Genomic DNA, 16,644 nt, shown 5'->3' on the forward strand with positions numbered 1-16,644 from the left:
TTCAATACAGCAAGACATTTACACTGGACAAGAGACAGCACTTCTTTCTAGAGACTGGAGAAAGATCTTTTCCAGTAGAAATCTGAAATATGCCAGAGACTGAGAGAGTTAACTGTTATATTAAATAATTTGGAAGTTAATTGACAGGTAAGTAATATAGAAATGGAGAGGTATAGAAAATAATTATTAGTGTAAGGAATGAGGTATTTAGGCCCACCCTTGAAAATCAATGAGATAATACAAAGTCAACTTTAAGTTAATGCCCTTCAAAACATTTACTAATATGCATCACAACAACACTTGCATCCATAAATGCAGATAGGGTAAATATCTGAACAGCATTATTAAACAATCAATAGCATTGAAAGTGTTGATCTCAAGCACCAATGCAGTCCTAGATGCTTTTGACATGGTTAACACATCCTTGTAGTTCACCATCATCTGAAGCATATGCAACCTCAATATGTTATTGCAAGTCACAAACATTACACCACATAATTGTATACACATATTCCATTAATTAACACCATACAAAAATTTTAAGGGGACCATTGAGACTATCCCACATGCAGTGGTGTAACACAAATTGCCCAGGCCCCCTATAAAATATGGTGTGCACGCACGGGTGGAGCCTAAGTGTCTCTTCTTCTGTGACACATTTTTTTCAATATGAAGCACCAATAAACTTACCACACATCTCGTTTTATTATTGTTTTTTTACAATTTAAACTCCCAACCTGTAACTCCTAAAACAAGTTTCATCTGATTTTCAAAAATTCATTTTAACTAAAATGAATAACAGTTTCTTAAACAATATTACAGAATTGAAGAAAAAAACAAAGACAATTGTATATTTCTTCAATTCTTTTATGGAGTTTCACCAAGTACTGATGCTTTCAAGTATCAATTACATAAACAAGATCATTTGAATTCCTTTTAGTCTTAACTAACTTCCCCCCATATGAAACCTAAACATTTTCCCCTTCCCCACAAAATAATCAAAATATATAGTCATTGTCTGACCTTTTGCTTCAAATTGCTTTCAGTGGAGTAGTCTCTGTCTGTTTGACCACTGAAGAACTAAACAATCAATGCCTATATGTTGCTGCAAGAATGGAAAACAGTACACCCTCTTACATCATAAAAGTTATTTTACCAAAAATGAGATTACTGCCTTTTTTTTTTTTAGTTAAAACTCTTCTGTTAAGGCTTTTCCATCTAATCTCTTAACTCGTTCACACTCTATGTTTTAAGGTTCACAGTCTTATCAGTTTCTTCTAAGTCACAGAACATTTAAGATTGTGTTTGATCAACTTAAACTTTTAAAGGGACAGTAGCTGGTACAATCAAAAAGACTTTCAACAATGTTGTAACATCCAAACATTAGATAAAATAGTGTTATGTTTCCAGAATAAAAGATCAGTTAAATCTGTAACTGTATCATCAACAACTTGTATTTCATCCTTCAGTGTGGTTCTGAATAACAGTAGATGCGCAGGAAAGTTTGAAGATAAATCCTCTTTGTACTTAGTTGCCAGGGATTCAGCTCACTCAATTATTGCATTACCACTGGCACTAAGAATTTCAAAAGGAAACATAAAATAAAACGATTGCACTATAGTTGTCAACCTACAGAATCGGATTTTCAACTGAGTAACAAATGTTAATATTGGTGTAAAGATCCTTGGGGTTACAATAATATTTGGTCTTGATGGAGTTCATCAAAATATTTTTGTATATTGTAAGAATTTTTTGATATACTTCAGTTATTATATGATCCAAGGCAAGATAAGCTGCATATAACACAGCAGTGAACAGAATCTGTAGAGGGAATTCAGTGAGCAATCACTGAGATACAGCAAACCATGGCAAAGCCCAGCAGAATCACCAGATTCTGAACCATCCATAGAAATGGGAATAGAAGAATGGTTCAAAAGATGTTCAGTAAAGAGAAGTCTGTACTTCCACTCAAGTGTAGCTGACCTCTTCAGATGACACAATTGAAAAAGGTAACAACCATGGTGGGGTGGGCTGATCATCAGACTCAGAGATATCCTATATCATTCCCAATTCAGTCAACTGTTCCTGGATACAAAGCTTTAATGAAGAAATGGGAGATTGCCTATTGCTAAAAAGCACAGCCCACTGAGGCATGTCTGAGATGAAGTGGAAGTTTATTGGACTCAGTGAACAAACTCAGGATAGGAGAAGTGCAGAAAGACCTCGTGCAGTAACAAAGCCTTTGATGATGTACAGGGTCCAACATCTTCAAGGCAGAGTTTTTGGCTGAACCATAAATTAGATCCATAGTCCACCTTTGATCAAATGAGGGTATGATAGATCTTCAGCATGGAACATCTCACCACTCTCAAGAAGTGGAAGAAAAGACACGAAGGATGTTAAGTGCCCTTTTATACCTGACATGAAACTGCTCAATGTGTGGAATAAATGTCAGTTTACAGTTAAAGTGAATCCCTAAGAACTTTGTCTCAGCCACCACAGGAATAACAGCACCATCCAAACAGATAAGAGTGCAATCTCCACTGATGGCAAAGATGCACATAAATTGTTTTAGATGACAAGAAAGTGAAACCACTTGCTGTGGTCTATCCCAACAACCAAGGGCAATCTAAAGCTGCCACTCAATAAACCTCATATCCAACAACTGACAGGAAATCTGAAAGTTGTCCACTTAGAGGCTGTTTACAACAGTAGAAGGTATCATCCTCCTGCCAAATCCAGTTTAACTAGTGTGTGTGTGTGTGGAAGAACGGCCACAAGTTTATTTTTTGTAATTGTTTAATATAATAGTGCAATTTTTCTCTTGGGCAGAATGTGCCCATATGGGCAATATAAAGCTATTTGAAGGCTGTCCAAACTAAGCATGGATAAAATGTTCTCAAAAATACACACACACACAAACATCTATAATGACAGTGTCTTTACATTTAACTAAGCAGCATTAGTCTTCAAAGAAAGATTATTATTGAAAAATATAGCTATACGTTTGCTTTATTAAACAGTTGTTATCTTGTATGATATCAAGTTTGTATGTTTGTTATAAGGCATAAAGCTACACAATGAGCTATCTTTGCCCTGTCCACCATAGGTATTGAAACCAGATTTTTAGCATTATAAGCCACTGACTTACCACTGAGCCACCAGGAAGCATGATATCAAGACCAAAATTTATCTACCTGAGGAGACTGTTGTACCAATGTTTCTTCTGATGAAATATTTTTTATTCCAAACAAATCTTCATCGTCTCCATCAAAAAGGCCTTTTGTGTCTGGCTTCTCCAACTCTGTGCTTTTCTCTGTAATGGTATAAAAAAAACATCAGAAAACAGAAACAAAATTATAAGAAGCATTCTAAAGAATCTTGGCAGTAACCATGAGTCACCAAAATAATGAACCTACCTGGGTAATATCTTTGATGTGTTTTTAAAAAACACAAGTTTTATGGCCAAAAATAGTTTAATTCAAGGTTTTCTTATTACTAATGTTTCAACTCATCTTTTTGTTGATATAGTCAGCTAGCATACATACTTTGGCAATAATATATGACAGAAACAAGAAAATTAAAAATATATCATCTAACTACACTATTTTTGGGTTAAAAACAGCAGAAATTTACTCTCCCAAAGATTTTTATGACAGAATGATAATTAAAAAAGTCAATAAAGAACATAATATAATCATACTAAATACATGAAATAACTTAAAAAACTACTTATTAAATAAAACAAAGAAACAAATTCACTAATGTACTTCCTCCTATTTTTCCACCCTCAACTATAAATGTAGAACATCATAGTAATAAGTCACTGATAATGCTGAATGATTTTTATGTAATTTTTGTTTGTTTGTTGTTAAGTGCAGATCTACACAATGGGCTACCCATTCTCTGCATGCCATGGATATTGTAACCTTATTTTTAGCATTTTAAAGCCTCAAACTTAGATGTGGACTAAATCTTAATCTTAAACCATAAAAATGAAAATTTTAAACTAAATCGTTAAAGTATTGTCTATTATCTTTGTAAGATTTAAACAACAGGGAATTAAAAATATCTCATAATCTTTACCTTCAATTATCAGTTAAAAAGTGATCATGGTGTGCACTATTTTAACATAAACTTGTAGAAAAAATTGTCATTTTATTATTAACTTATAAAATCTACAAATTTTGATTGGCTCCCCTTATACAAACTGGGTATTCTGATAAAATCTATAGAAGTCAACATTTTCTTACACTGAAAATGTATTTCCGATAGCTACTAACCTCCTCTTATCCAAAATTATCTTCATCCTGGACTGCCCTCTAAGCTTTACTAAAATTTTTCACTAACAGCACACCAGACTTTCATACTCTATCAGTTTCGTGGCATTTCAGAACATGTGCTGATCATGTGATTACCCTTCACCAATCATCCTGTGCCCTCTATACTAGTGTAGCTAGCTCCCTCTACTATTCTAGAGTAATGCTCAGATTTTAAAATTGGCAGGTACAAACCAGGAACACCATGATATCAGTGGGGAGGAAGGGTGGAAGTGGGTGAAAGGAAGTAAGTACCTATCGGAAATATATCTTCGGTGTAAGAAAATGTTAACTTCCAAAACGGTCTTACTTCCTCACACCCAAAGCTAGAATCCCACATTGCAAAGGTGGAGGGGCTGGTGAAGGCACATCAATATACAATTAAGTGAAAAATGACTGCATTAAAAGAACAGGTGTGAAAGAATATGAAAAGAAAGCATACCTGTAGGGTATAGCACTACTTGTGGAACAGGTAAGCTCTTTGCCCAGTAATTAACACAGGAACAAAAAGAGGGTGGTTCTGAATTGTCAGGCACCAACGCATTCAGAAAAAGAGATGCACAGCCTCAAATCAGTACGGTGTTAACAAACATGGAAAGTCTAGTGTGGAAGGGATGACAGGCTTGTATAAGCATGTGCCAAGGGTAGTGCCTTGAGTTACATCAGAGCATGTCAAGTGCAGTCCATCCGGGCAAAACATCCAGTGGAAACGCCTTGTACAAGATATTGAGATGAACATGTGCAGTCCTCCCAGGCAAAATACATCCAGGGGAAGTGCCTTAGATACATAGGATGATGAAAAAAAATTACAGACATTAGTAGGATCTTGATGGTTTTCATAACCAGCCCATTACCAACAGACATGTCATACTTAGTCCACATATGTAGCAGGTCATAGATCTGAACATAATGATAGTAAGCCATGGTATTGTCAGAGAAAACAAAATAACTAAAGGTAACTAGGGCTGGAGGACCATGTATTGTATACAAATACACCAAGTGTTGTCCACCCAAGCAAAATACATCCAGGGTAAGAGTCTTGGATACATAATATTCAATAATTTGGCCAAAAACATCCAAGGAAAGCACCCTGGGATACGTTGAATTATGCCAAGTGCAGTCCATCCAGACAAAAAACATCCAGTGGAAGCACTTTGCATAAGATATAGAGATCAACAAGTCTGCAGGGGCAACACCAAGGGAGAAGTGACTTGGATATATATGATAAAACCAAGTGTGGTCAGCCCGGGCAAAAAACATCCAGGGGAAGTGCCTTGGAGTATGTCAGACTATGGCAAGTGTGGTCCATTTGGGCAGAAAATATCTAGTGGAAGTGCCTTGCATAAGGAATTTTTGATCAACAAGTGTGGTCTGCCCGGGCAAAAACATCCAGGGGAAGCGCCTTGGATCTTGAATATTATTTTATTGTATAATCATTGTTTGGTAATGAGCATAACGATGAGAGCCCTCTTCTCCCTTAATGGGTACACATGATATATAAAAACACATTTTGGTTGATATACAAACCATTCAGGAGGAAATCTCCTCTGTCCACCACTCCAATGACTGGGAACTGGAAGTGGCAAGGACTCCCGTGCTTCACTAGAAGAGAAGGGGGGTAACATATACGTTGGGGAGCCTGGAGGAATGACACACAGGAGACAGTGCAATGGGTGTCTGCGATTCCCTATTTTGAAGAGCTGAAAAACCCCGATTGGAAGTATCATGGGTTAGTAGGGATGGGCAGAAATCTTCATCTGCTTTATTCAGGAAGTCCATGAGTGACAGTCCATTGTATACGAAACAGTGATATAAAATCTATATACACACACACATATATATATATATATATATGAACATACCGCCAGATAAACAACCAGTGGTTTTACAGAAACACCCTATCTCAACAGTGAGCATTATAGAAGTATACAGATTTAGTGCTATTATAGTATTAAGCTTACCTGACCAGGCAACACCCACCATCAGGTGGGATCCTGAAATATTATGCATATCAACTAAATAAGATAAAAAAATAATATGTCGACTTACCTCAGTCAAAGGTGAACAGACATGTGTAGAATCACCACAGGAGGAAGACACAATTAGGTCATACAGATAACGTGAAACAAATGTATTAGGAGTTATCCACATACCAGCCTGAATGATATCCTCCAAAAAATGGTGGATTCAAGCAGCTAAAGACATAGTTAGATTTCAAATGTGGTGTGAAGAAACATTATGTAAATGGCAACCTTCCATGGACAAGACAAAATATGCCAGTTAAATGAGTTGATGAACCCAACCAGTGAGTGAAATAGGCAATAGATCACTGGAAACAGAGGAATTCCATGGAACAAATAGATGGGAATGAAAACCACGAAAGGAGGCAGTATGAGCCACTGAACATAGCAGGGAATGAACTGGACAAAGTAGTTGATCCAGATCTGAATGGGAGTACAGGTGGAAAATGGAAGGTAAGGAATTATGAGAAAAAGCTAATCAATCTTCCTAGGCAGCCAATGTCTTGGGAAGGAAATCCCAATCCAGATAGAGGATAACACAAAACAAATGGTAAAGGATGCAGGTAACATTAATGGGATAAATATCAGAACAGTGATGACCCCATGTTAGGAGGAGGAGAAAATAGGCCTGAGGGGAAAGATGGTATAAGGAACACATTTCAATGGGTTCAAAGGGAGAAACCAGACAGGGCATAAAGAATAACATTGAGATCCCAATAAAGCAGAACAAAGAGACACAGTGGATGGACCAGATGAAAGAAATGGAAAACGATGGAAATAACCAGGGAGGAGAATGCATTCTGGAAGTGGGAGAAAAGAAGGTGTTTGACACAGCAGCTTTACAACTAGCAACAGTTGACACAGAAAAACCCTGATCAAACAACCAGGTGAAGAACTGGGACAGATAAGGAACAGAAGTACAGAACGGGCAGAAGCTATAGCAAATGGAACAAAGTCTGAAGGAAAACCAATGCCTCTTGTACATAGACAAGGAGGAAAGTCAAAAGGTATGGGCAAGGAAAGATGCTAACACTAGGGTGAGTCCCTAAGCTGAGGCAAGGGTCAGGAAAAATACAATGTGTGCAGATGGAGTTTGGCAACATTGGAATGAACCATATCAGATCATTGTTGTCGGAAGAGAGACTGGGACAGAGATAAGGGCAGGGTATGTTATTCCAGCAAGGGCCAGAGCAGATAAAACTACATCTGAGCAGGCCAGTACAGAGCAATGAGCAGGACATGACAAGAAATGGTCTGGAGAAGGGAAAAACTCTGGAAAGGAGTCTGATCAGAGGGTAGGTATGTAAGGGAAGATCCCTCCAAACCTGACTGAATGCATCTACTCCCAGAGCTAAAGGGTGTAGAACCAGAGACCAAAAGGAAGGAATTTTGACATTCTCTGAGTGGCAAACACATTTATATAAAGAACACACCCACCAAAATACCCATGGAAGAAGGGATCATTCTGTAGGAAGAACCTGGTTGGGTCAAGATAAGCAATCAGCCACCAGATTCATGAGGCTGGCAACGTGATACACCAAGATTGCCATGTATTAGTTGTAGGCCCAGTATAAGAAAATCCAGCATCTGGATTTGGTCCCTCCTTGCTTGGTGATATAGCTGACAACAGTGGAATTGTTGGAATGAACCATAACCAACCACCCCCTCAGGAGTGGGAGAAAATTATACAGAGCCCAACAAACTGCCGAAAGTTCCAGGTTGTTGAAATGGAGGGTAGCCTTCTTGACCGATCATCAACTGGAAATATTTGGGGAATTGAAGAAAGCCCTCCAACCCACCAAGAAAGCATCAGTAAACATATGAGACTTTGAACAAGGTGAAGCAATGGGAACCCTCACTATGGTCACTTCCCTGTCAAGCCCCCAAACAAGGTTGGCCTTTATCTCAGGGGTAAGTGTAACTGGATAGTCCAAGAGATCATGGGAGAAGTTCTATTGATCGAGAAGTGTCCACTGAAGAGAATGCATGTGAGCTCAACCCAAGGGAATGAGAGCTTTTAAGGAAGCCCACATCCCCAAAAGTGATTGACTGACTGTGCATGGTAAGATGTGAGCAGGAGCCAGTCACACATAAAGAGGAGAATCTAAAGACCCAACAAGTGAAAATAACTGAAAAAAGAGTGTACCACTCGACAAAACGTGGAGCTGAAGGAGGACTGAATGGCAGCACCCAAGACACAACCCACATGGATGAACCAAAGAAAATGATGTGACACTGGAGCAGTTGGAATATGAAGATATGAATCGATCACGAAGATTTGGTCATGCAGTCCCAGGGAAAAAAAAAACATGAATTGAGAGGTAGGACTCTATGGTGAAGTGAGGTGGCTCCAGATAAGAGTTCAATGGAGACAAGTCTATGACGGATCTCCAATCTCCCATCTGTTAAGGGGCAACAATTTGACGGGAGTAAAACCCAGGTTGAGAGGGCACCACCCAATCAACAGCCCTTTTGTGAAGGAGGTCTTGAATAGACTAGGCAAGATGACAAGAAGAAGTACAATTCCAAGGAGGAGGGAAGGAGAAGTGGATAGTACAGGAGCAGATCTGAAGATAGAACTTGCAGAACCCACGGAACTGTCGTGAAGTGTAGCCATATAAACTAAACATACTAAGAAAAAGTACTCATGACTAATGCACTAACAAAACCTAAAAATCTGTAGAGTCTACAAAGTACATAAAAATAATGAACCTGAAAATCTTCGAAATTCGACCTAAAACCTAAATCAATAAACAATACCGAAAGTACAAAACCATTAAAGATAAAAGACACATAAATATAGAACTTATTCATAAGTCAACTCAAAAAATGATAAGACAAAGGACAAAACTAAAACCTACCCCAAAGAACATGAGAATAAAAAGACACCCAGTTAACAATAACAATATTTTGACTGAAATCTAATCCTCAATTAGATGTGACTTGTAGTAAAGAAAAAAGAACAACACGCTAAATAACATAAACAGTGAAAAGAAGTATAAATAATGAACCAACCCATCCAAAAACTTGGTCGAAGTTACAATTTCCTAAACGGTAACTATTGTGAAAAACCCATACATATACCAAAAATTAAACAAAAACAGATTAATAATCAAACTCTAAAATTAAATTTAAACTCAAGCAACCTAGATGGTAAAATAATTATAAAAATCAAACTTACTAAATACTGAGAAGAGAAGACATGAGAGACCTAAATTACCATGTGCAGAAATTAGGTCAATCCACAGAAGCTCAGATAAACTCATTAAACATGAGTATACCTACAGGAAGTGAAGAATATACACTAAAAACATACAACAGATCCACTGAAAAAAAAGAACAATACCTAACCTAGGAGATTACATGGAGGTGTGGAAACAAGTGGAAAGAGCCACAGAAAGAAATTTTCATTCAGTAGTTATATCATTCCACACAAAATATTGTAATTTGAAAGGAAGAAATCGTCAGCCAAAGTAAAACACAAACTCTCCAGGAACTAAAGCCTGTGCTTCTCTAGCAGACATTTCTACCCTGAAACCTGGGGACTTGTGTCAGAACCATTGTCTACTGTTACACAAATTACATCATCTGCCATATTAAATCTCTAACTCATATGAACACATTAAAATTCAGAAAATAAAAATACTTCTAAAAGAAACGAATAGAAACAATGGAAATCAAACAAAAGAAGTCAAAACTTGAAGTTGAAACTAATATAAATTTGTGATCAAGCACAATCAAAATTTTGTAGTCACATGGAGTGCAAGTTAAAACACACGTCTATACATTAGAATGCCAATCAAAAACTGAGGATTACTGTAGAGTAGTAGAGGGAGTTAACTGCACCAGTATAGAGGGTGCAGTATGAATGTTGGACAGTAGTCAAATGATTAGCATATGTTCTGAAATGGCGTGAAACTAATGGGGTATAAAAGACTGATGTGCTGTTAGCAAAAAATCTTAGCAATGCATAGAGGGCAGTCCAGGAGTGGAATGTAAGACCATTTCGTGGAATAATGAAGTATAACAAAGTCTGGAAGGAATGAAAGCCTAATCAAAACAAACACAGCTATTTACCAAACCAATCTTTCATAAAAAATCAAAGTGAACATATATTATACTAATCAGTTTGCAGATAGAGGACAACCACAGAATGAAGCTGTATTAATAGATTTGTTAGATATTTAATCCCTTCTGGCCATATCTTTTAAACATTACTATGAACTCCACACTATTTTACCATAATATTTGTTAAAATAATGAATCTGCACATTCCTAATTAAAGCCAAACTTAACTGTCTGAAAGATGAATATTCATCTTGTTTCTGTTTTCACTAAAACTAGAAAGAGAATAAGGTTTTCTACATCAAGAAGAAAATTAGACTTCAGTCCTAGTAAAAAGGTTGTAATCACTAGTGCTATACACATATGTTTAAATGGATATTTATAGAGCTTATACATTACAATATTAATTAAAAAGTTATATGAACGTGTACCGTGGTCATTTTCAATCATGCAGAAATAGCCTACCCAAATGTGATCAAAGACTACTCATTCAAGTGGGGAAGACCCAAGAAGTGATTGAGATGGGACCAATCGATCTAGAACCCCAATCAGCATCGATCATACAAAATGAATGAAGAAAACCCGTAGGCAAGACAGGTAAAGGACAGGAAGGTGCCGACAATGTAAAATGAATAAAGATGATATCTCAGAATGAAACAAAAAAGCAACTAAAAAACAACTTGAATATAGCATTACAGATACTCCACATGATGCTAAATGTAGAGGAGTAGCCCCAAAAAGTGGAGAAAAAGAACTTACCGTAAGTCTCTATTAGCAGTGGATGGTACAAAAATAGCAGTGTCCCACCCTAGAAGTAAAGAAGTCACATGTGGAGGGAAAGAACTGAAGATGGCAAACACTCCAGTATGGAGGGAAGGAGGAGGAAGTATATGACGAAAATTCCTATATATAAGTGGAACACTGAAGAAAGGAGGTGGAAGGTAAACATTAACTGTAGGAGAGTTGACAGAGTAAAGAGAAGCTAAAAACTAGGTAGGGAATAAAATATATTAACAAAGATGCAAGTGACATAAAATCAGGAAGAAAATCTGCCTGATGGTAAGATAAGACAAGAAAGATTTAAAGCCTGTATAGGGCAATGCATGCAAGTACCCACTCTCAACTGAGAGACAAAAAATCATCATGAAACAATGTCATAAGAAGAGAATTATACTATGAAATGTATCTAAAAAAAAGAAATTGAGATAGGCCTAGCAGATTCTGCAGTAGAGGCCTGGAAAATAATCCATGATAAGGTGGAAGAAAACTGACAAAATATAGGTCATCTGAAAATGGATTCAGCCATTATAGGAGAAAGGCAAGCAATATTGGGAGCAGGTAGGGTGGACCCAGGAGCCCTCACAAACGAAATTAATTGCAAGAAGTGTAAACTATAAATAAAGATGAAAATGAAGTAATCGATACAGTAGAAATGTTAAGAAATTGTGCAGTGAAATAAAAATATGTATAAGATGTTATGTGTTGAAGAAAAGATATTTAACCAAATTATCAATTAACTCATAAACAGAAACACAGGTAAACTAAAAAATAACAGATTTTTTAAGCCTAATTGAACAAGATATTTAACCTAATTATCGATTAACCCGAAAGTAGAACAACAGGTAAACCAAAAACAACAAACACTTGTTAAGCCTAATCGACCACTACAGAACAAAGAATATCACTAAGCACTAAAACAAAAATCTTAACCTAACAATAAGTATGTACAATACTGGGAGAAGTTTGTGTGGACCCTGGCTCAAGAATTCCACACAAACCAAGTGAATAGGAAGAAGGATAAAAGATAAATAATAATGAAAATGAAATAAGACGTGATTGTATACAATAAAGTAAGTGTGTAGTAACAATAACATATGTAGGAGATGTGATGTATGGAAGAAAAACAATATAGTTAAACTAACGATTGATATACCAGTTAAAGAAATTTCAGATAATTCTAAAATAACAAAGACCATGGTAAGCTTAAGCAAAGTGGATATAAGAGAAAAGATACAATTAAGACTAATTGCCAACCTGAACTTGACTATGAGTATTGACCAATCTAACAAAACTTGTGTTATGGAACCCCAATAACTACAGATTATAATATTAAAAGTAAAATTATTCAAAAACCATAACAGCATAATGTCTTATATTTCCAAAGTCGATAGATCATATTTCAAACCCAAACTCAGGGTGAGGCCCTACAAAGATAAGTTCATTGGATAATCAATCTCCCGATGAAGTAAAGATGATAAATTCCCTATGGAGTACTGCAACCTGAAGCCTGTGTAAATGTGCTGACAGAACATATAACCTCTGAAGTGGTAACATAGAATTCATAATTCAAAATGAATTCACTGTGTTGGCAGAAATAAATAAAAGTTGTTGTAATGAACCGGGTAGAAATATAAAATAATTCCACTTCGGAATTTATTGCATAATAAATAGTAAATGTGTTGAAAGAAATTGACACAAAGATACGAAAAAAAAAAACACTTAAAGAGAGCACAAACTGAACTTTACAACACGAGTACTGCCAAACGAGAAGTGATAGTTTGGTAGAATTAAATAGAAAGAGTCGCATGCATCAAGAGTGTGTGTCACACTCTTATTAGTGGAGGGTTGTCAGACAATGATTTGTATGCAAAATACATTTGAACCGGTCGATTCACAGATAGGTGGGAGCTTCAAGGCTTTTGGCATGTGAAAAACGTTTTGCATACAGAGGGCAGCACTGAACAAGAATAACTATTTATGTACCATTTCGTAATGTAAAATATACTACAAGAGCTGTAGTGAGAATACATTGAACTTCTATCATGATAAAATGCAGTACATTTATAGTTGAAAACATCGTAACTGAAAAATACAAAGGTACCATTTCAGGCACAGTTTCTGGAATACAATCAACAATATATTGAAGTTTTGTAATAGTTAGCTTTTTATGACAAGTAAATGAGAATAATAATGCTCAGAAAATGAGATCAAACAGGAATGATAATTTCTAAGATATTGTACCGTAATTCTCAAGGCAAGTGATAGAATTCCACATCAACTTTTATCAGTCTAGTAAACATAAATGAAGAATACATATAATAATGGCAAAAAACATTTTTATACTTGCACCAGTTCACAAAGAGCCTTAAAAAGCAGATTGCAGTAGCTCTGATGCTTCTATTGTAATGCTATCACTTAATCTAGTGTTATGTCAAATGTGCCACATGTGGACGTGCATTGTCGTGGAGAAGAACACTTTTCCAATTGATGAATGAAGAGCATTTCTGATGAAGGACTTGATTTAAACGTTCCAGTTGCTGACTATAGATCTTTACATTTACAGTTCGCTGTGGATTGAGGAGTTTGAAATTAATTACTCCTTTGATGTCCTACCAAATGCAAAGCATCACTTTCTGTGGATGGAGTCCAGGTTTTGGGGTTGGAAATGTTTTTGTCTAGGACTGAGCCATTGTTTTTGGCATTTAATATTCGCATAAAGAATCCATTTTTCATCACCAGTGACAATTCTGTCGAAAAATGGTTCATGCGCATTACGTGCCAGAAGAAACGAACAACGTTCACATGCTGGAAACGGAGAGTTCGCAAGGCACCCAAACACCTTCTTTATGGAGTTTTCCCATATTCCTTAGATGTTTATGTACTGTTTCATGAGAGAAAGGCAATTTCAGAGCCATTTACGAGCATCTTGCCTTGGGTTAGACTCAACAAGCATCTTCAGAGCATCAATATCAATCCCAACACATCAGCCCCTGCCATCACAGTTTTTAAGGCAAAAGTCACCTGAATGAAATTTGCTGAACCATTGTTGGCACTTACAAATGTTCAAAACATTTCCATAAACTTATTTGATATTCTTTGTGGCTACAGAGGCATTGTTTCCCTTGTTGTATTCAAACAGCATTACATGCCGAATATGTGTCTCGTCATGTGCCATCATTATAAGGGATTAGAGTATGCTAAACTTTACACATTATATAGGCTACACTAACGTTTAGGCAGTTCATTTAACTATTATATGTGATGTACGATTTTTTGGGGGAGGTTAATGAAAGTGTTCCAAAAAGCGACATTAATTTCTTGATGACCTAATAATTTTGTGAAACTGTAAAATATCATGACATGCGCAGAAGAACCATGCCCTAACTTTAAAAGTTAATGCAACTTACTTGAAAGACCTGATGTTGTCTGCTTAGATGGCTTTCCAAGAGAACCAAAGATATCATCTCCTTCATCAGATTCATCATCAAAAATATCCTTTGGCTTATCACTTGCTGTCAATGTTCTTTTTGTTTGCAGAGAGTCATCTGTCTGTTTCAGGGATCCTTGGAGTCCAAAGAATGCTTCATCTCCTTAGATATAAAAATTAAAATAAACCACCAAATACACAGTGTGAAGATGTCATAAAAGTGTACAATATTATTCTTTATTTCAAAATAAAGGAATGCTTATAGCATATATTAATCTAACTATCACAAAATGCTTCATTTACAAACCTCAGCACCAGTTAAAACAGATCATATTTTAAGATATATACATTTTTGGTGATGATGGGTCTATACAAATTCTGAATGTATTTGTTTGTAGTTAAGCACAAAGCTACATAATGGGCTACCTGTGCTCTTCTCACCACTTGGTTTCTGGCATTGCAAGTTTGCAGACATACCGCTATGATACTGGTGGGTGAATATATTTGAAATGTTGGTATAAGGAATAAAATTTTACAACTTCAGTTTTAAAATAAGATATCTGGTGCACAATCAGTTTATATATACATTTATACATATGTTTTATAGCTAGTATGTGGTAGTATGTTATTTCTTTTTAGTTAATTTCCACTTAATGAAAAATAATTAAATTGAAGGATAAATAGAAACTTATATTTTCAGTGCACAAAAAAATGCTGATAATTACAGAAATCAAAATTTATTACTATTGTACAGTGCTATACAAATGAATTATTGTAGGCAGATTTTGTTGAATAAGACCGATGTCTGTAGGTTTACTTTCTTCTTGGAAATCTTCTCAAGAAATCGATAAGACGTTTTAACGTTGTTAGAACAACGGGCAAAAGTTGTAGATAGTGGTGAATTGGCCGACACGTTTCGAATGCGGTCTGCATCCATTATCAAGGCTGAGTGTTGTGTGAATTGCGATTACTGTTAGTGGATATTTATAGGCAAGCGGGTGGTGGTATTTAGCTCATTAGGTGGCGCTGTCAACTACATTGGAAGGCGTTGATTGGTGGAGTGTTGTATTGTGGCTTGGGGGTTTCTCGCCAAGAAGTAGCAGTGTGTGTTCTGTTCCAGTCGATTGTTTGTTAATTGTGGGGGTGTGCTGTAGGATCTGTATGGCCTCGTGTATCTGGAGCATTGTGAAGTCGTTAAATGGAGGGTATAGAGCTATAATTTATGTATGCTTCAAATATACATATTAGAAAATAAAAAAATTATCAACTTTCTATATTTGTGCACACAAAATACTTGGGTTTATAAACAAGCTTTGTATGATTTCTAAAAAATCCTATTTCATTTCAGAGCAACAGCTCATCACACCTCAACAGTTTTGGTGAAATTATGATATTCTCCTTCAAGCTATTTACAAAGAGCTATAGGATTTATGTACACAACAAGCAGTTCTTCCTATTGGTTAGAAACTCTTAGGAAAAATAAAAAGTATGTGGGACAAGACAAGAGGTTTTAAAAGAATGGAGTAGTGGGAGGAGCCAAACTACTAGATTGGCTAAATATATTGATATCTCAGCAAATCAAAGAGGTACAAAGTTCTCATTTTTCATTATAACTTGCCAATATCTCCAATTTGAGTTTCTAATTCGTTAACCACTGTCAAATATAAAAGACTGTTTAGTGTAGGTAGTATTATTAATGAATTTATTTTGTGTTTGTAATTCACCGATGTTGAGGCTATCGAATGTTGTGTTTGGAATTCTTTGATGTCAAGGCTATGGAGATTTCTAGAAGGCTTAAGTGATAGACATATAAATAGCTGTGACTAGATGAGTGGAAACAGAGTAAAAGTAAAGTTACGTAAAAAGAGAAGTTTGGTCAGAAAAGTTAACTGTCGTGTGAGTCAGTTGCCTAATGGTTCATATGCTAGAGTGAGACTAACAGTTTGAAAGAGATAAGAATAATAATCCATCCTGTCAAAGAGTGTTCTAAACTAATTGAACCCACCTGTTTGTTTGTTTTTAATTATGCACA

General features: G+C 36.1%; 1 protein-coding gene across 6 annotated transcripts in view; it reads right to left on the reverse strand.

The window, feature by feature from the left end:
* LOC106466226 (WASH complex subunit 2-like) overlaps positions 1-16,644 on the reverse strand; it is a 181,958-nt gene that overhangs the window by 63,480 nt on the left and 101,834 nt on the right. For all 6 annotated transcript variants that reach the window (XM_022394196.1, XM_013926476.2, XM_022394198.1 and 3 more), the window contains 2 exons: positions 14,593-14,775; positions 3,198-3,316 (listed from right to left, as the gene is read on the reverse strand). In XM_022394196.1, coding sequence (XP_022249904.1) covers positions 3,198-3,316; positions 14,593-14,775 — 302 coding nt within the window. The remainder of the gene's footprint in view (positions 1-3,197; positions 3,317-14,592; positions 14,776-16,644) is intronic.

Source organism: Limulus polyphemus, unplaced genomic scaffold (genome assembly GCF_000517525.1).
Source record: "Limulus polyphemus unplaced genomic scaffold, Limulus_polyphemus-2.1.2 Scaffold2193, whole genome shotgun sequence".
In the NCBI taxonomy this organism is placed as follows: domain Eukaryota; kingdom Metazoa; phylum Arthropoda; class Merostomata; order Xiphosura; family Limulidae; genus Limulus; species Limulus polyphemus.